General features: G+C 43.5%; 1 protein-coding gene across 4 annotated transcripts in view; it reads left to right on the forward strand.

Annotated features, from left to right (window-relative positions):
• The window catches only part of STXBP4 (syntaxin binding protein 4), a 111,294-nt gene that overhangs the window by 63,740 nt on the left and 25,563 nt on the right, over nt 1-21,991 (forward strand). For all 4 annotated transcript variants that reach the window (XM_040330680.1, XM_040330677.1, XM_040330679.1 and 1 more), the window contains 2 exons: nt 3,355-3,404; nt 9,032-9,156. In XM_040330680.1, coding sequence (XP_040186614.1) covers nt 3,355-3,404; nt 9,032-9,156 — 175 coding nt within the window. The remainder of the gene's footprint in view (nt 1-3,354; nt 3,405-9,031; nt 9,157-21,991) is intronic.

Consider the following 21,991-nt stretch of genomic DNA (forward strand, 5'->3'; position numbering starts at 1 on the left):
CGGACGACTTGCGCAAACGACATAAATTTTCTAATTTCTACGCGGGAACGACGGCCATACTTAACATTGACTGCGCCTCATATACTCAGGGGCAACTTTACGCGTCGCAAATCTAACGTAAACGTCGTAACTTCACTGCGTCGACCGCGCGTACGTTCAGGAATTCGCGTATTTTGCTAATTTGCATACTCGACGGGGAAAACGACGTCGGCGACACCTAGCGGCAAAAAAAAAAAATTGCATTTAAGATCCGACAGCGTAAGAGCCTTACGCCTGTCGGATCTAACGCTTATCTATGCGTAACTGATTCTATGAATCAGGCGCATAGATACGACGGGCGGACTCAGAGATACGACGGCGTATCAGGAGATACGCCGGCGTATCTCTTTTGAGAATCTGGCCCAGCATGTCAAGATGATGTTGGCTGGCAGTCCCTGCTGAAGAAAAGCATCTCACAACATGATGCTGCCGCCACCATGTTTCACGGTGGGGATGGTGTGTTCAGGGTGATGTGCAGTGTCAGTTTTCCGCCACAGATAGCACTTTGCTTTTAGGCCAAAAAAGTAAAATTTTGGTCTCATCTCACCAGAGCACCTTCTTCCTCATGTTTGTTGTGTCCCCCACATGGCTTCTTACAAACGGGACTTCTTATGGCTTTCTTTCAACAATGGCTTTCTTCTTGCCACTCTTCTGTAAAGGGCAGATTTGTGGAGAGACGACTAATAGTTGTCCTGTGGACAGATTCTCCCACCTGAGCTGTGGATCTCTGCAGCTCCTCCAGAGTTACCATGGGCCTCTTGGCTGCTTCTCTGATTAATGCTCTCCTTGCCCGGCCGGTCAGTTTAGGTGGACGGCCATGTCTTGGTAGGTTGGCAGTTGTGCCATACTCTTCCCATTTTCAGATGATGGATTGAACAGAGCTCCGTGAGATGTTCAAAGCTTGGGAGATTTTTTTATAACCTAAGGCCTCATACACACGGACGGACTGTCCGATGAAAACGGTCCGCCGGACCATTTTCATCGGACATGTCCGCTGCCGGATTTCTGTCTGATGGTTGTACACACCATCAAACAGAAATCCGCGCAGACATGATACGCGGTGACGTGGCCGCGCCGTCGCCGATGACGCGGCGACGTGCGCGGCCCTGGAAGGTCAATGCTTCCACGCATGCGTCGAATCACTTCGACGCATGCGAGGGCTTTCGGCCAAGCGGACATGTCCGGTGAGTCTGTACAGACGACCGAACATGTCTGACGGACAGGCTTCCAGCGGACATGTTTCTTAGCATGCTAAGAAACATTTGTCCGCTGGAAACCTGTCCGATCCGCCGGAAAATTGTCCGGTCGGACGTACAGATGACCGAACATGTCCGCTGAAACTGGTCTGCGGACCAGTTTCAGCAGACATGTTCGGTCGTGTGTACGGGGCCTTACCCTGCTTTATACTTCTCCACAACTTTATCCCTGACCTGTCTGGTGTGTTCTTTGGCCTTTATGATGCTCTTGGTTCTTTAACAAACCTTTGAGGGCCTCACAGAACAGCTGTATTTATACTGAGATTAAATTACACGCAGTGGACTATATTTACTAATTAGGTGACTTCTGAAGGCAATTGATTCCACTAGATTTTAGTTAGGGGGTATCAGAGTAAAGGGGGCTGAATACAAATGTACGCCACATTTTTCAGATATTTATATGTAAAAAAAATCATTTATAATTTTTCCTTCCACTTCACAATTATGCACCACTTTGTGTTTGTCAATCACATAAATTCCCCAAAAAATTAATTATAATTATGGGGTATTGTTTGTAGAATTTTGAGGGAAATAATGAATTTAATCCATTTTGGAATAAGGCTGTAACATAATAAAATGTTAAAAAAAGTGAAGTGCTGTGAATACTTTCCGGATGCACTGTATATGGCATCTAAATGGTTGTACTGTGATGACCTCGTCAGGTGCAAAGTTATACCCAAATAACCTTGATGGCCAATTGGGACGCTTCTCTTTTCGGCCAATCAGAAAACGAGTCTCGGACCTGCTTCTGATTGGCCAGATTGAGGATCAGTGTTTCAATAGCGAATATTCATTCGCAGTTGTAACACCTGGGTGGGCCCCTATTTTGAAGCCTATTAGAGCAGGGCTCGACAAATCCCGGTCGCCATGGCGACTATAAATAGCGTCCCCAGCTCTTCCTTGTGTGAGCTGGCGCCATCTGGTGGTGGCCGTTGGTATTACAAGTTAAGCATTACAATTCTAATGTCATTTTTCACTATTTTCACTGCCATCTTCTTCCCTCTAATTGGAACCCCCAAACATTATATATATTTTATCCCAACACCCTAGAGAATAAAATGGCGATCGTTGCAATACTTTCTGTCACGCCGTATTTGCGCAGCGGTCTTACAAGTGCACTTTTTTGGGAAAAAATTTCACTTTTTTTAATTAAAAAATAAGACAACAGTAAAGTTATCCCCATTTTTTTTAATATTATGAAAGATAATGTTACGCCGAGTAAATTCATACCCAACATGTCACGCTTCAAAATTGCGTCCACTCGTGGAATGCCGACAAACTTTTACCCTTTAAAATCTTCATAGGTGATGTCTAAAAAAATCTACAGGTTGCATGTTTTGAGTTACAGAGGAGGTCTAGGGCTAGAATTATTGCTCTCGCTCTACCAATCGCAGCGATACCTCACATGTGTGGTTTGAACACCGTTTACATATGCGGGCGCTGCTCATGTATGTGTTTGCTTCTGCGCGCAAGCTTGTCGGGACGGGGTGCGTTTTCTGGCTCCTAACTTTTTTAGCTGGCTCCTAGATTCCAAGCAAATTTGTCAAACCCTGTATTAGAGCCTCCGTCTCTAATCTGGTGCTTCAAAAAAACTTCCGCTGCTGTAATTTACACACCCGGCGTCCTAAAAGGGTCTGGATGCATTAATAGGGGTTGGCGGTGTCCTGTCAAAATAGCTGCCGTAGATAGAGTATGGGGGTGGCGGCCTTGGATAGGGGGGCGCTCCGGTGCCCCTAATGGACACGGCCACCACTGCAAGTGACTACATAGAAAAATTAAGGGGGGAAAAAGTTTAAATTGTAATTTATGGTCAAATGCAAAAAGTCCCATGAGACATTGCAAGAGGGCTGATGGGATTTGTAGTTTCACCACAGCTGGAGGGCCCTGGTTGCCTACCCACGGTAAATTGGTTGCTCTGAGCAGGACCCTCTTAACCCTTAACCTGTATTTTATTGTATTGTAACTGTAATGTCTCCCTTTTATTTTGTAAAACACTGCATAAACTATTGGCACTATATAAATCCTGTATATAATAATAATACTGTGGTTATACTTTCAGAACATTCATGAGGTTCTCTCTGATGATCAAGGTTCTACATTAAATCTATGGTGAGTATTTGACAAATGTTCCCACATATTTCATGTGTTGTATTTTATCCACTTCAGCCCCGGAAGGATTTACCCCTTCGTGACCAGGCCATTTTTGGCGATACGGCACTGCATCGCTTTAAATGACAATTGCGTGGGCGTGCAATGCTGTACCCAAACAAAATTGATGCCCTTTTTTTCCCCACAAATAGAGCTTTCTTTTGGTGGTATTTGATCACCTCTGTGGTTTTTATTTTTTGTGCTATAATCAAAAAAAGCGACAATTTTGAAAAAAACAAAATGTTTTACTTTCTGCTATAATAGACATCCAAATAAAAAATAAAATGTCTTCATTAGTTTAGACCAATATGTATTCTGCTACATATTTTTGTTAAAAAAAAATCCCAATAATAGTATATTGATTGGTTTGCACAAAAGTTATAACGTCTACAAAATAGGGGATAGATTTAGGGATTTTTTAAATTATTTTTATTGTTTTTACTGGTAATGGTGGCAATCTGCGATTTTTAGTGGGACTGCGACATTGCGGCGGACAAATCTGGCCCAAAGTAACACTTTTTGGGGACCAGTGACATCAATACGGTGATCAGTGCTAAAAAAAAAAGACACCGATTAATGACATATAAATGACACAGGCAGAGATGGGGTTAACTCTAATGCCGCGTACACACGATTGGTTCGTCTGATGAAAACGGTCCGATGGATTGTTTTCATCGGACGAACCGATCGTATTTGGGCCCCATCGTTTTTTTTTCCCATCGGTGAAAAAAATTAGAACCTGTTTTTAAAATGATCTGATGGTTAAAAAAACGATAGAAAAAAACGATCGTCTGTGGGCAAGTCCATCGGTTAAAAATCCATGCATGCTCAGAATCAAGTCCACGCATGCTCGGAAGCATTGAACTTCATTTTTCTCAGCACGTCGTAGTGTTTTACGTCACCGCGTTATGAAACAAACGGATTTTTAACTGATGGTGTGTAGACAAGACTGATGAAAGTCAGCTTCATCGGATATCTGATGAAAAAAATCCATCGGTCCGTTTTCATCGGATGAACCGATCGTGTGTACGTGGCATTAGGGGCAATTTAGGGGTTAACTGTGTTCTCTGGGTGAGTTCTAACCATGTGGAGAATGGGCTTACTGGGACAACACAGAGGAATCCCTGATCACTAGGAACAGCAGATCTTCCTGTTGTCCCCTGTCAGAATGGGGATCTGCCTTGTTTACATAGGCAGATCTCTGTTCTGACTCTCTGTACCGTGATCCCGGGTGGCCGGCGGACATTGAGTCTGCCAGTTCCATGCACGCGCACCCCCGGCGTACCCACACTATCACATGCACAGACCATACAGAAATGTCAGTTTGCGCAGCCAAGCCACCTTGCCGCAGTATATATGCGAAAAGGCGGCCTTCAGCTCCTCTGCATTGTTGGGTCTGGTGTCTCTCATCTTCCTCTTGACAATACCACACAGATTCTCTATGGGGTTTAGGTCAGGCGAGTTTTCTGGCCAATCAAGCACAGTGATACCACGGTCATTAAACCAGGTATTGGTACTTGCAGTGTGGGCAGGTGCCAAGTCCTGCTGGAAAATTAAATCAGCATCTCCATAAAGCTGGTCAGCAGAGGGAAGTACTCTAGAATTTCCTGCTAGAGAGCGGCGTTGACTTTGGATTTGATAAAACATGGTGGACCAACACCAGCAGATGACATAGCTCCCCAAATCATCACTGACTGTGGAAACTTCACTCTGGACCTCATCCAACTTGGATTCTGTGCCTTTCCACTCTTCCTTTTAGACTCTGGGACCTTGATTTCCAAATTAAATGCAAAATTGTCCACAGTCTGTGATATTCTATCTTGTGACTAAGGATGAGCTCTGGCCTGTTCGCATGCTACACGTGCAGAGCCCGCCAGGAAGTGTGCACGGCGCTGCGCTAATCACAGCCAGGGAGACATTGTCCCGATGCTTGGCTGCAGAGATCGGGAAATGTCTCCCTGGCTGTGATTAGCGCAGCGCCGTGCACACTTCCTGGCGGGTTCTGCACATGTAGCATGCGAACACGCCAGAGCTCATCCTTACTTGTGACATTCACTTGCTATCAGCATGAATCACTTCTGACTAAGGATGAGCTCCGGTGTGTTCGCATAGAACTTCACTCTGGACCTCATCCAACTTGGATTATGTCCCTCTCCACTCTTCCTTTTAGACTCTGGGACCTTGATTTCCAAATTAAATGCAAAATTGTCCACAGTCTGTGATATTCTATCGTGTGACTAAGGATGAGCTCTGGCCTGTTCGCATGCTACACGTGCAGAGCCCGCCAGGAAGTCGGCACCTGCGCTGCGCTAATCACAGCCAGGCAGACATTGTCCCGATGCTCGGCTGCAGAGATCGGGAAATGTCTCCCTGGCCGTGATTAGCGCAGCGCCGTGCACACTTCCTGGCGGGTTCTGCACGTTTAGCATGCGAACACGCCAGAGCTCATCCTTACTTGTGACATTCACTTGCTATCAGCATGAATCACTTCTGACAAGTATTCCTGACACTAAGTAAAAACAGGTGACAGGGGAGGGACCTCCAGCTGATTGACAGCCTCTGCTCTGTTCCTGTGTGCTGTGTGAAGGAGGGTGTGTCCCTTGCCTCCAATTGGCTCTCAGAGCTCTCCTCACTGAGCTCTGCAGTATGTAACTTCAGCTCTCCGCCCTTTTTTTCTTAGACCAGCTTTATAAATTCTGGACTTTGAACAGCTGTAGAGGAGAAAAGATGGTATATAAACAGGTACAACTTATCTGGGAGTATTTTTTTTATTTCTGTGTATGACCTGAGGCCAGTCACTTCACTAGGTATATGTAATGGTTTACAACCACTTTAACCACTTTAAGGACCGGACCAATATGCTGCTAAATGACCCAAGGGGTTTTTACAATTCGGCACTGCGTCGCTTTAACAGACAATTGCGCGGTCGTGCGACGTGGCTCTCAAACAAAATTGGCGTCCTTTTTTTCCCCACAAATAAAGCTTTCTTTTGGTGGTATTTGATAACCTCTGCGGTTTTTATTTTTTGCGCTATAAACAAAAATAAAGCGACAATTTTGAAAAAAATTCAATATTTTTTACTTTTTGCTATAATAAATATCCCCCAAAAACATAAATATAAAAAAAAAATTTCCTCAGTTTAGGCCGATACGTATTCTTCTACCTATTTATGGTAAAAAAAAAATCGCAATAAGCGTTTATCGATTGGTTTGCGCAAAATTTATAGCGTTTACAAAATAGGGGATAGTTTTATTATTTTTTTTCTTTTTTACTACTAATGGCAGCGATCAGCGATTTTTTTCGTGACTACGACATTATGGCGGACACTTCGGACAATTTTGACACATTTTTGCGACCATAGTCATTTTCACAGCAAAAAATGCGTTTAAATTGCATTCTTTATTGTGAAAATGACAGTTGCAGTTTGGGAGTTAACCACAAGGGGGCGCTGTAGGAGTTAGGGTTCACCTAGTGTGTGTTTACAACTGTAGGGGGGTGTGGCTGTAGGTCTGATGTCATCGATCGAGTCTCCCTATAAAAGGGATCACTCTGGTAAGCGGCTTTTCTTTCCGGTGGAGGGTCACTTTGTGTATATGTGTCACTGGGTGGTGTGGAACGTAGGAGCTACCATTGCCAGGATTGTATCTGAATAACCCGTGATCTTACAAGTGCCATCTAATCAACTACGGACCAAATTACACCCTCATAGACTGTGTGCCTAAATAGACTGTTTGTGGCGCGGCTTTCTTTTGTTTACCTTGTCTTTGTGTTTTCGCACGCCAGCTGCTGCCTAGGGTCAGAGGGCGGGGGGGAGCCATTAGCGCGGTTTCTTGTTTTTTGATCGATGCAGTCGCCACAGTGAAGCACAGGGAAGCCGTGTTTACATACGGCTCTCCCCGTTCTTCAGCTCTGGGGAGCGATCGCGAGGGGGCGGGGGGTTCCCGATCGGACCCTCGACCCACGTCTAGGCAGGGACGTACAGGTACGCCAATGTGCCTGTACGTGCCATTCTGCCGACGTACATATACATGCGGCGGTCCGGAAGTGGTTAAGGACTGATTTTAATGACAAAGTGGAGTATTTTGGAAAATTAGATGGTTTCTGTATATTGTGATATGTCAGGAATCTATTTGGGCCGACTTTGTAAAATTACAGATAGGAGATGGGACAGGTCACAGCTAATTGCAAGCCATGAAACTAGATAAAAGAGTTTAACTTTTTATTTTAGTAAATTAGTTGAAAACCCATTACAGTATATCTAATAACAGATAAAAGGCTACAAACAGCCCTCCTAGGCCTTAATAGCTTAACCGGATGTAAAGTTAAAAGATAAAGGTCATTGCCTTAATCTACCATGTAAATTATAGTAATCATCAAAAGGAAACCTATTCTCTTTTCTTTTTAATACATTAAATGTAGCAGCAGCAGCAGCAGCATGTGAGCAATGGCTTTACATAGAGAGGCTGACATGGGTTCAGTGTGGTCTGTTCCGTGTGCGGTCACATGATTGCCTTTATAATAACCATATTAAGCTGCACATATCATCTGTAATAGCACTGAACTTACTTGATCCGTGACCTAGTTTTTTTCTTTCTTGCTCATTATCCTGGTAAAGATTTCTGCTGGGGCTGGCTTATATTCACATTAGTAAAGTGGAAACATAGGAGGTCGGTCTATACCTTGGACTTTTTAGAGGAGTACAAGATGTACTTTGGTCTCCTATTTGTATGTTTTACATTATTTTTGACTGTAACTTTCTTAAACAAAATTGGTTCTCTCACCCCTCTTAGCTCCTATACTGGAAATCAGACCGCATGTGTAGCCTGGTTCCTGTTTACCTGTATGCAAAGCTATACTGATCTAACATTATAAAGCACAGGTGTCAAACACAAGGCCCACAGGCCGAATCCGGCCCTGTTTTTTTCCCATTACCGAGCTTCTCTTTTAAAAAATACTCTTTCAAAATACACTAAAAATGTTACCATTGGAAGACTTGCTCGTCCTTAGGCCCCATACACACCATAGAATCTATCCGCAGATAAATCCCATCGAATGGGTTTCAGCGGATAGATTCTATGGTGTGTACACTCCGGCGGATATTTATCCGCGGATAAATCTCCCCTGGGATGGATTTCCAGCAGATGGATATTTGCTGACATGCTCAACAAATCCATCTGCTGGAATCCATCCCAACGGATGGATCCGCTCGTCTGTACAGACTCACCGGATCCATCCGTCCAAAGGGATTCCCCGCACGCGTCGTAATGATTTGACGCATGCGTGGAATTCCTTATATGACAGCGTCGACGGCGCGACACGTCATCGCCAGAGGATTTCGGCGCGGATTTCAATGCGATGGTGTGTACACGCCATCGCATAGAAATCTGCTGAAATCCTCGAGAGGATTTATCCGCGGATACGGTCCGCTGGACCGTATCCGCGGATAAATCCTCTCGTGTGTATGGGGCCTTACTCTACACAGCATTATTTACTAAACTGATTTTGTTAAAGCAAAAAAAGACATCTTGTTACTTTGTGAAATGCTTTTTGTTGGTGGCTGTACTCAGGATGTTATTTTTTTTAAACAGTGAACGAATCCCCACATTCTCTCATCTACCAAGATTGGGAAAATCTAGACTTGGCGTAACAGGAGCCATTGCAACAGAAGCTAAAGAGCTCTCGCGATCTGTCCGTTCCATCATAGAAATGGACGGTAAGTTTAATTTAGTCTTACGCTTTTTGTGTGTGGTTGGGATGGGGGGGGGGGGGGGCATGCTTTTACTCACATTATAAAAAAAATACCCCCCTTTATCTCTGCTTTGCTTATATGGGCAGCTTAAAGAGGACTTTCAGGGATAAACATATTTTATACATAGTTGCATTAGTCCAGCTTGGACCAGTGTGACTCTGTATATACTCTGTATATACCATACTCCAGCAATCTCCACTTGCTTTGGGGTCCTGTGCTAATCGGCTGTCCTTCTGCATTATGAATACCGGAGGTCAGCCGTTTAGCACAGGCACCATTTAGAGAGTGCTTTGAATTTTCAGAATGAAAGTAAAGGATGAGTGCAGTGACGTCATGATCTTTAGCTCATCCAGCCAGAGAACACTTTATTGATGATGCAAAGCATTGGCAAAAGATTGCACTTGCTGGACAGCCAACCATCTTTGATCAGAATGCAGAAGGGCATCTGCTCGGCATGGGACTTGAAAACGGTGTCTACTTTCCAGCTTCCAGGGGCATCAGCCAGATATGGTATATGCATACATTGGTTGAAACTGGACCAATGTAACTATGTATAAAATAATCATATCTGGAATTTTTAAGGCTGGCACATCGAGGATTATAGATGTCCAGACACTGGAAGTCACTTTTATAGCTCTAGCTCAGTTTGCTAGAAGAAGTTCACATGGTTGGATGAAGCATGCTAATCATTTCAGAAAATGCAAGGGCCTTGGGTTAGTCATCGGCAATAGTACCCAAACACAAGGGCTTCTGATCCTGCCATTCAGAGTGGTTTTCAGCTATTTTCTTTAAGGAGACTGTCATTTTAAAATGTTGAAAACTAATATGAATATCAGGCATCCAAAGTTGTACATGCCTGCAGTCTCAATTTCCTCATCGTGTTCCTCGTCGGGCTGGTTTTCGACGAGAAACGCGAGCGTGTTTATGCTAAGAAACCTGCGCATGTTAAGAATAAAGTATGAGACGGGAGCGCACCTTCGGTAAAAGTAGCGTTTGTAATGGAGATCGCACATTTGTCACGCTGTAACAGACTAAAAAATTGCAAATCGTCTCTCACCAAACTTTTACTTAACACGCAGTAACATGAGATTAGTAAAAGCAGCCACAAGGGTTGTGCCAGTGGAATCAAACTTCCCCTGCCGTCGTACGTGTTGTACGTCACCGCGTTTGAGAACGAGGAGATTTGGTCTTGACCGTGTGTATGCAAAGCAAGCTTATCGAGTTTCTCGACAAGCCGAACAAGGAACTCGTCGAGGAAAACGATGTGTCTTTTCCGACGAGTTCCTCAGTCGTGTGTATGAGGCCTTACACTCTTACTCCAAGCACATTGCTTTAGCAAAACAGATATTTACTCAGGAAGTGTCTGTGTCCACCATAATGGGCTTCACATTACCATCTAGCAGCAGGGTGGCCTTCCCATGCAATGAGATGCCCCATTTTCTGGCTGTAATGAGATTATGTGCACAGAAGGGGTCATTGAGGACATAGTGAGTGACAGAAAAGTCTAAATTAAAACTGAAAATGGCGTACTAAGAAAAATAATAACATTGATGTCAGTGTTATGCAATCAAACACTCATTCACACATAAAAGATTTCATGTTTAAGAACGGCATTCATGAGCTATTTCAGATACATCTAATAAAGGAATCTATTGTGTGCTAATAGACATAGTACTGCAAGGATGAAGGGAGTTATTTACATGGGGGTTCTCATTTTACGCAAATTATTTTAATGCAAATTTAAGATCATGCCTGGGTTTAAAAAAATGTGAGTTACACAGAGAGCATGGGCCTACAGAGCAATCCGGGTCTTCAGTGCTTGCAGTCATAAAATACAGTGCTGTACGATAAAGGGGTTCTAAAGGCTAAACCGCATTCTATGCATTAAGGAAAAAAATATGTTTAGGTAGTAATATCGACGCCTCATCCCCCCCCCCCCCCTTACACTATACAAGTGATTCTCAACACCAGTCCTCAAGGCGCCCCAACAGGTCATGTTTTCAGGATTTCCCTTAGATGAAATGGCTATGGTAATTGCTAAGCCAGAAAACATGACCTGTTGGGGCGCCTTGATCACTGGAATTGAGAATCATTGAGCTACACAAACCTTCACTCGATCCAGCGCTGTGCCCATCTTTAGAGGCTCTTGCAGGCTTTTCTGAGCAGAAGGAGTCATTGGCTCCCTTTTCTGTCAGTCAAATCCTGTGGCGAATGAGCTGGAGTGGGGCCGAGCCATGCTGTCTATGTCTATGGACGCGGGTAGGATTGAGCCTGCAGGTGTGCTACAAAAGGTAGCAGTGAATGGTGGTACACCATGAAGAGGAGGAGCACTTAAGGGGGATCCCAAAGGAGGAGGATTGGGGGAAGAATAACATGTTGGTTATTTAAAAAAAGTAACTTAATTTTGTGAATGAATAGGAAGTCTGTGAGCGCTTCCTATTCATTCATCTGCAACTGAGGCTGCAGAGAAAAGGGACTGATGATCTATGTCAGGGATATGCAATTAGCGGACCTCCAGCTGTTGCAGAACTATAAGTCCCATGAGGCATAGCCAGACTCTGACAGCCACAAGCATGACACCCAGAGGCAGAGGCATGATTTGTAGTTTTGTAACACCTGGAGGTCCGCTAATTGCATATCCCTGATCTATGTCCTCAGTTCTCAGTCTTAAATGTCAGACATCAGGGGTCTGTTTAAACCCCTGATATTTCACCAAAGCCCCCTCAATAGGGCAACAAAAAAATGTAAATAAAACCTAAAATTAAATAAAATTGAAAAAAAATCGAATTCATATAAATAGTTTAAAAATGAAGGACTCGTTTACATGTGCTTTGCTCTCTATAAGTTCTGCCATGGGTGCAAAGTATAGCATTGCAGCCATGGCATGCGTTCACCCTTAGCCACAACCTCTGATGCTCTGGGTGTGATCTTTGGGTTCATCCTTAAAGCAGAGTTCCACTCAAATGTGCAACTTCCACTCATTGTACTTCTCCAACCCTCCGGTGCCACATTTAGCACCTTTCGGGGGGACAAGGATACCTGTATTTTACAGGTATGCTGTCCCCACTTCCGGGAGCCTCAGCCCCAGGTATTGACGTCACCGCCAGGCTCCCTCCTCCTTCCCCGGCTGCCGGGCCAGTAGGAGAGAGGAGCGGCGCCTCGCGCATGCGCAGTAGGGTTCCCGGTGTGAAGCCATAAGGCTACACTGCCAGATTCCCTTACTCGCAATGGAGGCGGCAGCACCTGACAGCTGATGGAAACATCAGCTGCGGTGCCGACAATGATGGACTCCAGGGCAGGTAAGTGTCCGATTATTAAAAGTCAGCAGCTGCAGTATGTGTAGCTGCTGTCTTTTAATTTTTGCAGGGGTGGGCTGACCTGCGCACACCTATGGACACAAGAGAGGATGCCCTCACCACTTGGGCCTTCAATCAGGCATATGGCACACTGCATTGTTGCAGGGGAAGTGCAGTGAACTTTTGTTCAACTACTTTATGGCATTGCTAGATATCTTGTGTAATGGCTGGAAACCATATGCAATCTTTCATGTACTTCAGCCAGTATAAGTACAGGAAATGCACATGCAAATCATATGCAATAATCAAATTATTGTAAAATAGAGGTGCAAAAAGAATATACGTACATTGGAATATAAATTCTGATGACTGCAGTCCTTTGCAAGGATCTTGTTACCAAAACTTCACACAATTTTTCTCTTATGAATAAACAGAATATTGTAAATCAAACGCTTTTTTCAAGACCTCAGTCTTGTATCTTTGGATGGCCTAAAGGCTGATTCTCACTTTCACATGTTTAATGAAGTTGAATGCACAAATGTAAAATACACGGTGAGATTAGTGGTGTTATTTCTCCTAAAGCAGAACACCCAACAAACAACTAAATACACAGATGGAATACATACGGTGCATCCGGAAAGTATTCACAGCGCTTCACATTTTATGTTACAGCCTAATTTTAATATGGATTTAATTCAATATTTTCCACAAAATTCTACAAACAATACCCCATAATGACAATGTGCAAGAAGTGTGTTTGAAATCTTTGCACATTTATTAAAAATAAATACCGTATTTATCGGGGTATAGCGCGCTCCCGCGTATAGCGCGCACCCCTAAAGTTGCCCCGAATTCCTGTGGAAAAAAGTTTTTTTTGTACTTACAGATTTGGTGTCTTGCGCGGCATCCACGTCGGGTCCGGCGTTCGTCTGCGGCTTCGGGTGTCCTCTTCGTCGGGTCCGTCTGCGGCTTCGGGTGTCCTCTTCGTCGGGTCCGGCGTCCGTCTGCGGCTTCGGGTGTCCTCTTCGTCGGGTCCAGCGTCCGTCTGCGGCTTCGGGTGTCCTCTTCGTCCAGAGATAAAGTAACAAGATATAAGGCCTCCATTCAAATATGTACAGTGTTAGTTTTCCGCCACACACAGCGTTTTACTTTTAAGCCAAAACGTTCAATTTGGTCTCATATGACCAGAGAATCTTCTTCCACATGTTTTCTGTGTCCCCCACATGGCTTCTCACAAACTGCAAACGGAACTTCTTATGGTTTTCTTTCAACAATGGCTTTCTTCTTGCCATTCTTCCATAAAGACCAGATTTGTGGAGAGCACGTCTCAGGCCTTGTACACACGATAGGTTAAACAGAGGACAACGGTCTGATGGACAGTTTTCATCGGTCAAAAACGATCGTGTGTGGGCCCCATAGATTATTTAACCATCGATTAAAAAAAAGCCAACTTGCTTTAAATTTAACCGATGGATTCCTAACCGATAGGTCAAAACCGATCGTTAGTAGGCACAACCATCGGTTAAAAATCCACGCATGCTCAGAATCAAGTCGACGCATGCTTGGAAGCATTGAACTTCGTTTTTTTCAGCACATCGTTGTGTTTTACGTCACCGCGTTCTTACACGATCGTTTTTTTTAGCCGATGGTGTGTAGGCGCGACGGACCATCAGTCAGCTTCATCGGTTAACCAATGAAAACGGTCCACCAGAGCGTTCTCATCAGATGGACTGATCGTGTGTACGCGGCTTAATAGTTGTCCTGTGGACAGATTCTCCCACCTGAGCTGTGGATCTCTGCAGCTCCTCCAGAGTTACCATGGGCATCTTGGCTGCTTCTCGGATTAATGCTCTCCTTGCCCGACCTGTCAGTTTGGGTGGACCGCCATGTCTTGGTAGGTTTGCAGTTGTGCCATACTCTTCCCATTTTTGGATAATGGATTGAACAGAGCTCTGTGAGATGTTCAAAGCTTGGGATGTTTTTTTTTATAACCTAACGCATCTTCAAACTTCCCCACAATTTTATCCCTGACCTGTCTGGTGTGTTCCTTGGCTTTCATGATGCTGTTTATTCACTAAGGTTCTCTAACAAACCTTTGAGGACTTACAGAGATTACACACAGCTGGACTATATTTACTAATTAGGTGACTTCTGAAGGCAATTAGTTCCACTAGCCTTTAATTAGGGGTATCAGAGTAAAGGGGGCTAAATTCAAATGCACACCACACTTTTCACATATTTATTTGAAAAGAAAAATTAAAACCATTTATCATTTTCCTTCCACTTCATTATTATGTGCCAATTTGTGTTGGTCTATTACATAAAATCCCAGTTGAATACATTTACATTTTTGGTTGTAACAAGACAAAATGTGGACAATTTCAAGTATGAATACTTTTTGAAGGCACTGTGGGCCAGATTCGCGTAGAATTGCGGCGGCGTAACGTATCGTATATACGTTACACCGCCGCAAGTTTTCATCGCAAGTGCCTGATTCAGCAAGCACTTGCGTGAAAACTTACGCCGGCAGCCTCCGGCGTAAGCCCGCGTAATTCAAAGGGGCGTGTGCCATTTAAATTAGGCGCGCTCCCGCGCCGGACCTACTGCGCATGCTTCGTTTTGAAATTCCCACCGTTCTTTGCGCGAAGTGACGTCATTTTTTCGAACGGCGACGTGCAAACTTTCGTATTCCCGGACGTCTTACGCAAGAAAAACATTTTTTTGAAATTCGACGCGGGAACGACGGCCATACTTTAACATGGGCTGTGTAAAGTTAGGGCAGGTAAAACGACGACTAACTTTGCGACGGGAAACTATACTAGCAACGACGTAACGAACGCAAAAAAACGTCGTGGATCGCCGTAAAACCTCATTTGCATACCGACGCTGGAATACGACGCAAACTCCACCCAGCGGCGGCCGAGGTACTGCATCCTAAGATCCGACGGTGTAAGACAATTACACCTGTCGGATCTAAGGGCTATCTATGCGTAACTGATTCTATGAATCAGTCGCATAGATACTCTGAGAGATACGACGGCGTTTCAGAGAAACGATGTCGTATCTCTTCTGTGAATCTGGCCCTGTATACCTACAAAATGGGGCCAGCCTAAGGTGATCTAGCAGGGATAATTTTTCTGTCTAAAGTTCCACTTTAAGGTTATGTTATGCAGATTATTCTGATACAAAATATGCTTAGCAGAGTTCAATTAATTGCAAGTCGTTCAAAATACGGCCGCTCGATTAGTGGCTGGCAAAAAAACATGGGAATCAATCTCACCTTCGTTGAGATCCCTTCATTGGTTGCCAGTAAAGGACAGAATCACTTTCAAGGCACTCTGCCTAATACATAAGTGTATTCAAGGAAAAGCCCCCCAATATCTATGCGAAAAATAAAAGCCCAAAACCCCAATCGCATTCTGCGATCCACAAATCAAAACCTACTCCAAATACCCAAAGCCAGATACAAGTCCAAAGGAGATCGAAGATTTGCAGTCCAAGGACCTCGGGTGTGGAATGCGCTACCAACCACCATCCGACTGGAGTCGGACCACTTGGCCTTCAGGAGAAAGATTAAAACCCATCTCTTCTGAGGTCAAGGGGTTCCTTACCCATGAAATGGATACAGCGCCCAGAGGCGATTCAGTTTGCATGTGTTGCGCTTTACAAGTTTTTCACTCACTCACTCTAATTAGGTAGAATAATGTGGAGGCCCTAATGCCTATTAAGGTTCAGGAGTCCACAAAGTCCCTGATGAACAGCAATGATCATTCAGAATCACAACAACGGTTGTTTCAGGCAGTCTTCCAGCAATTAACCAGGTTGCTGTGGAAATCCATTTTAATCAGGTATTTCATATTCCCTCTTTCCGTACATTCTGTTCTGCGATAGAGCAGGTTCTCATTACACTTCATACTGATGTAAGCGGTAAATGACCTCTTTCCTTGGCGAGTCGTCCCCAGCGCCTATTCCACCTGTAAACTGACACAGTACGTCCGAGCTCCACCTCGACTTTTCAGAATTCAACACCACGGAAAAGGGGGAAAAAAAACCCCACAAAACTTTGATAAATGAAATATCTTTTCGGAGCAGTGGTTGTACAGAGCGAGAACTAGGTCACCGATGGATGCAGGTTCAGAAACACTCCCCCGGGATATCTCATCGCATTATCTGTTGAATTACTGCGCACAGTGTTGCTGGCTTGGCTGATTACAGTTCACAGATTGCAGACATGAACTGAAAATCCTCTACTGCAGCAGTTTTTCGTTTCTCCGGAAGAAACAACTTAATTCAAATGGGTTGGTGACTTAATTAGTTGGGAAGATCTCGGGGAAGAACTTATCGCTGTTTTTATATATTTTGTTTTCTTCCTGTATGAATGTAAATTATTTCATCTTCCCCCATCTCACTGCATCAGCAAAAAGGATAAACTTGTCCACAGCAGTATGTTAGAAATCAGCCAAATTTTTTAACAAAATATATAAAGGAATTTTTTTTTTTTTACTATAGTGTATACAAAACCAAAGCTTTTTTGTAGTGGGGGCTATCGCTCCTGTCAGATTTTTATTGATGGATGTGTCTCCTTTAGCCTAAAGTCTGTAAAGATCAAACTTTCAGAAAATTGACTTAACCACTAGACGATCAACTCATGCAGATATACTGTGGCAGGTCGGCTCTCCTGCGTGAATCGCTGTATCTGTATGGCGGCTCGCGCAGTTGCAGGCGGGCGTGCGGTGGGCGATCGCCTAGTAGAGAGGCAGGACGGGGATCTGCCAGTGTAAACAAGGCGGATCCCTATTCTGACAGGGGACATGTCGGAGATCTACTGTTCCCAGTCATCGGGACAAAGTAAAGCCCCGTACACACGATCTGAATTTCCGTTGGGATAAACTCCTCCGGATTTTTCTGACGGCATTCCGTTCACGCCGTCTTGCATACACACTGTCACACCAAATTCCGACCGCGGTGACGTACAACACTACGATGAGCCGAGAAAAATGAAGTTCAATGCTTCCGAGCATGCATCGACTTGATTCTGAGCATGCATGTTTTTTTCTCCGTCGGAGTTCCATACAGACGAATTGAATTTCCGATGTTCTCTTTCTAAGTCCGTCTGAATTTACGATGGAAAACCTCCGAAGGGGCACACACACGGTCGGAATATTAGATGAAAAAATTCCGTCTGACTTTTTCCATTGGAAATTCCGATCGTGTGTACAAGGCATAAGGGTTCATGTACACGGGACGTTGTTCAACCTCTCCTGAATGTTTTAATTTGACAGCTAGAAACCAGTGTCTAAAAATGGCCATTTAGCCGCGTTTGCATCTAGAAGCATTTGGAAAAAAAAAACTTTTTTTTTTGTTAATGTGAAAAACATCTGTAAACAAAACGCTGCTAAATGCGAATTGCCACGTTTAGCCGCATTTGGCGCTTCAACTGCCTCTAAACACAGCTTCTGACTGCATTTTTTGGGGTTCAAGAAAAAGCCTCTAAACTCAACTGCCTATAAACGACTATAAACGACCCTGTGTACTAATAAGATAACATAGAGGAGAGTTCAGGAGCAGTTGGAAAAAATGCCCAACTGCTCCTAAACGTCCGTTTACCAATAGCAGTGTACATGAGGCCTAAACTCTGTCATGTCCCAGTGAGCCCACCTCCTCCTACAGTTAGAACACACCTAGGGAACACACTTAACCCCTAGTGTTAACCCCTTCCCTGCCAGTGTCATGTTTACATTGATCAGTTCATTTTTATAGCACTGATCAATGTAATAATGTCACTGGTCCCCAAAAAGTGTCATTTGGGGTCAGATTTGTCTGCCGTAATGTCGTAGTCCCGCTAAAATTATAATTTTTTGGGATATGTATTATAGCAAAAGGTAAAAAAAATAGCTTTTTTGTTTTTTCAAAATTGTTGCTCTTTGTTTATAGCGCAAAAAATAAAAAACGCAGAGGTGATCAAATACTCCCAAAATAAAGCACTATTTGTGGGATAAAAATGTAGTTTGTGTACATCGCATGACTGCGCAATTGTCAGTTAAAGCGATGCAGTGCCGTATCGCAAAACATGGTCTGGTCATGAAGGGGGAAAATCCTTGCGGGGCTGAAGTGGTTAAAGCAGAGCTCCACCCAAAAGGGGAAGCTCCACTTATCTGACTTCTCTCCCCCTCTGGTGTCACAATTGGCACCTTTCGGGTGGAGGGGAAACGGGTACCTGGTTTTGACAGGTACCCGCTCCCACCAGGGTGATCTCGCTTCCCCCCCCCCCCCTCACCGGGCCATTCACAAATTGCAGTAGGGAATCGGCTGTGAAGCCGCAAGGCTTCACTGTCAGTTTCCCTTACAGGCAATGGCAGCGGCAGCACCCAGAGCCAAGGGAAGCATCAGCTTGGGTGCCAACACTGCTGGATTCCAATACAGGCAAGTGTCCTAATATTAGAAGTCAGCAGCCACAGTATTTGTAGCTGCTGACTTTTTAAGTTTTTTTGTGGTGTGGCTGGACCTCCTCTTTAAGGTGGGTACACACTATAAGAAAACCGGGCGAATGATTGTTCGGCTTTCCTGGATGTTTCAGAGCAAGTCGGAACTGAGGAAGGAAATAATGTATGAAAATTCTCGTACAACAAAGGCTATTTTTTGTTGTTTATTGTTTCTGATCATGTGCAGTCTTATTTGATTTTTCTCGTACGAAAACAGTACACATTAAACGAAAATTGTCTGTCTGTACCATGTGACCTCTGTGACCAATCGCAGAGCTCATCACAATAGTACACAATGAAAGCCATGAATCAAAGCCTTTCATTGTATATAATTGTCATGTGATCTGCTGTGATTGGCCACAGTGATCACGTGGTACTGGTAGCGGGGCGGTATAGAGAGCTGTCATCGGCCGTGTCCGGTGAACACTATTATATTGCTGCTAATTTATTTCTTGTTTTTCTAACTATTAATATTAAAACTTTTGGGAAAAATCTCAAAGAAAATGGCTTTTTTTTTTTTTAAAATAACTTATTGTTTATTCAAGTATGCATGTGTAATTTTAAACAGGGCAAATTATTTCATGAATTTTATGTTTTTTATCTACAGTAAAAAATGTTAACTAACAAATTAGAAGAAAAGTTTTTTGTTACATTTTTGTCTTAGGATTGCATAAAAAAAAGAAAAAATTGCACAAACAATAGATACCGTATTTTACTATGTTATAATAAGTGAGAAAGTTATTGGCAAAAAAAAAAAAAACCCCAAAGCGGAAATGTAAAAATAAAGTACATTCTACGGAAGCCTGTGAGCAGACAGGTAGGTTTATTTGATTGCAGAAGAGACTCTGCATGTCTCTTCTGCAATAATGAGTCTGTCTGCTCACAGTTTTTTTATTTTTTTATTTTAGGCTTTAGTTCCACTTTGGAATTTTTGTGGTTGCAAGGTTCTAAGGGCCAAATCCTCAGCCAGGCGGCGTAACTTAACTTTTTCCATTTAAGTTACACCGCCGCAAATTTCCCAAGTTAGTGCCCGATCCACAAAGCACTTACCTGGGAATTTGCAGCGGTGTAACTTAAATTCCGCCGGCGCAAGGCGTTCCTCTTCAAATTGGGCCAATTACCATTTAAATGAGGCGCGCTCCCGCGCTGGCCGTACTGCGCATGCTCGTGTCATCATTTTCCTGACGTGCATAGCGCGAAATTACATTACGCCAAGCTTTGTGGATCGCGACGGGTCAATAAAGTTGGGTCGGGAAAAAAAAAAGATACGGCGAAAAAAAAAAAATTCAAAACAAAAAAAAAATTGTGTCGCTGGACAGAAGGGTCTGCTTTTACATGGTGTACTAACTTTATACTTTGTAAAAGCAGCCCTAATTTTGCGTCTGCAAACTAAAACTTACGGAGAAAAAACGAAGCTGAAAAGCTTTGTGGATCTCCGTAAGTGCTAATTTGCATACCCGAGGCGGCATTTCGACACAAAATGCCCCCAGCGCCGGATGCGGTACTGCATCCTAAGATCCGGCAGTGTAAGTCCCTTACACATGTCGGATCTTCTGCCTAACTATGGAAAACTGATTCTGTGGATTAGTTCCATAGTTAGAAACAGGGATACGACGGCGTATCAGTAGATACGCCGTATCTCTTTTGAGGATTTGGCCCTAAGTTTTCAATCCTAGACATTGTTATACTTCAGAGACCATTATGGTAGTTCTAGTAGAGCTAGACTCTAGAGCACACCTACAATGTCAGGTAACATTCCCTATGTTTGCCAAATTTTTGATAAAGCGAAGCCCCACCTCTTTCTGTTAAAGCTCCACCCCCTTCATTCTGCTCCGTTATTTTTCCCACCATTGGAAAGCATGAGTCGTAATTCTTGCATGTACCAAAATGCACCTTCTTTTAATAGATTACTGATCGCGGATACTAAAGCAAAAGCTGCCCAGTGTGTCACCTTTTTGGTTATTGTTATATTTATTGATGCAAAGCCAGTCTGTTCATTTCAAATTAACTGCCTCCAGTTCTTTAATTTCTTATAAGTTTAATCATTTTTTAAAAGCCATTGGTAGTAATGAATCATTTTTTTTCTATAAACGCATGAAGGTTGATTGCGAAGCATGGAAGCCGGATGACGCGAAGAGCCACTCTGCCGCTCACCTTCTCTCAATGTCAAGCCCAACTGTTGCCATGGTGATCCATATCAACGTTGGTAGCAGCACAATGCCTGTGATAAGTTCTAGTGTTAAAGGGGTTGTGAAGGAAATGTTTTATTTCATAATAAGCATCCTTTACCTGCAGACATTCCTTTTTTCACTTCCTCATTGTTAGTTTTTGCTTAGAAGTTGCTCTATTTCTTCTCTGTTCTGTTCACTTCCTGCTTGTCTGATTTTACTCACCACCGTGATAGGAGCCTTTACTGCGGTGGTCAGTGACGTGCTCGCCCCCTCCTGGGAACTACATCTGTGCGGCAGGACGCTCTCTACGTGTTAGAGACTTCAAGGAGGTGTAAATTACTGGGTGTGCCGCAATGCATACTGGGAAATGTAGTTCTTACATTTGGCCACGGCTATATTCCTAAGCATATAAAATGAAATGTATTCAGAAACACTGTGCGGTCTTTTTAGTAGCCTTTCAAGGTTAACACTTCCTGATCCCCCACATTGCATCACTAAAGGTAGACGAGCCTCATCAAGCCTCATCAATGTGCACAGTCACAAAGGACCACAAATGGCTATTTCCTTTTTCTATTTGTCACCACTCGTAGCCTATGAATAGTTGACGAAATAAAGGCCAAACCCCAATTGCTGCCATTTTTCTTAAAGAATGGGAGTTCATCTCTCCTTTGTCATTGAAGAATTGTGTCACCAGGAACCTTCTGTCACCTAACCTATATATTTCTCCCTGTAGCTGTTGCTCTTCAAACAAACGCTAGAACGCTACTAATAATGCTTTGATTGAAAAATAGAACATCCTGTCATTAAGTCATTCATAAAAAAATAACACACAACCTTTTTTATACAGTGT

Source organism: Rana temporaria, chromosome 12, assembly GCF_905171775.1.
Source record: "Rana temporaria chromosome 12, aRanTem1.1, whole genome shotgun sequence".
Lineage (NCBI taxonomy): Eukaryota > Metazoa > Chordata > Amphibia > Anura > Ranidae > Rana > Rana temporaria.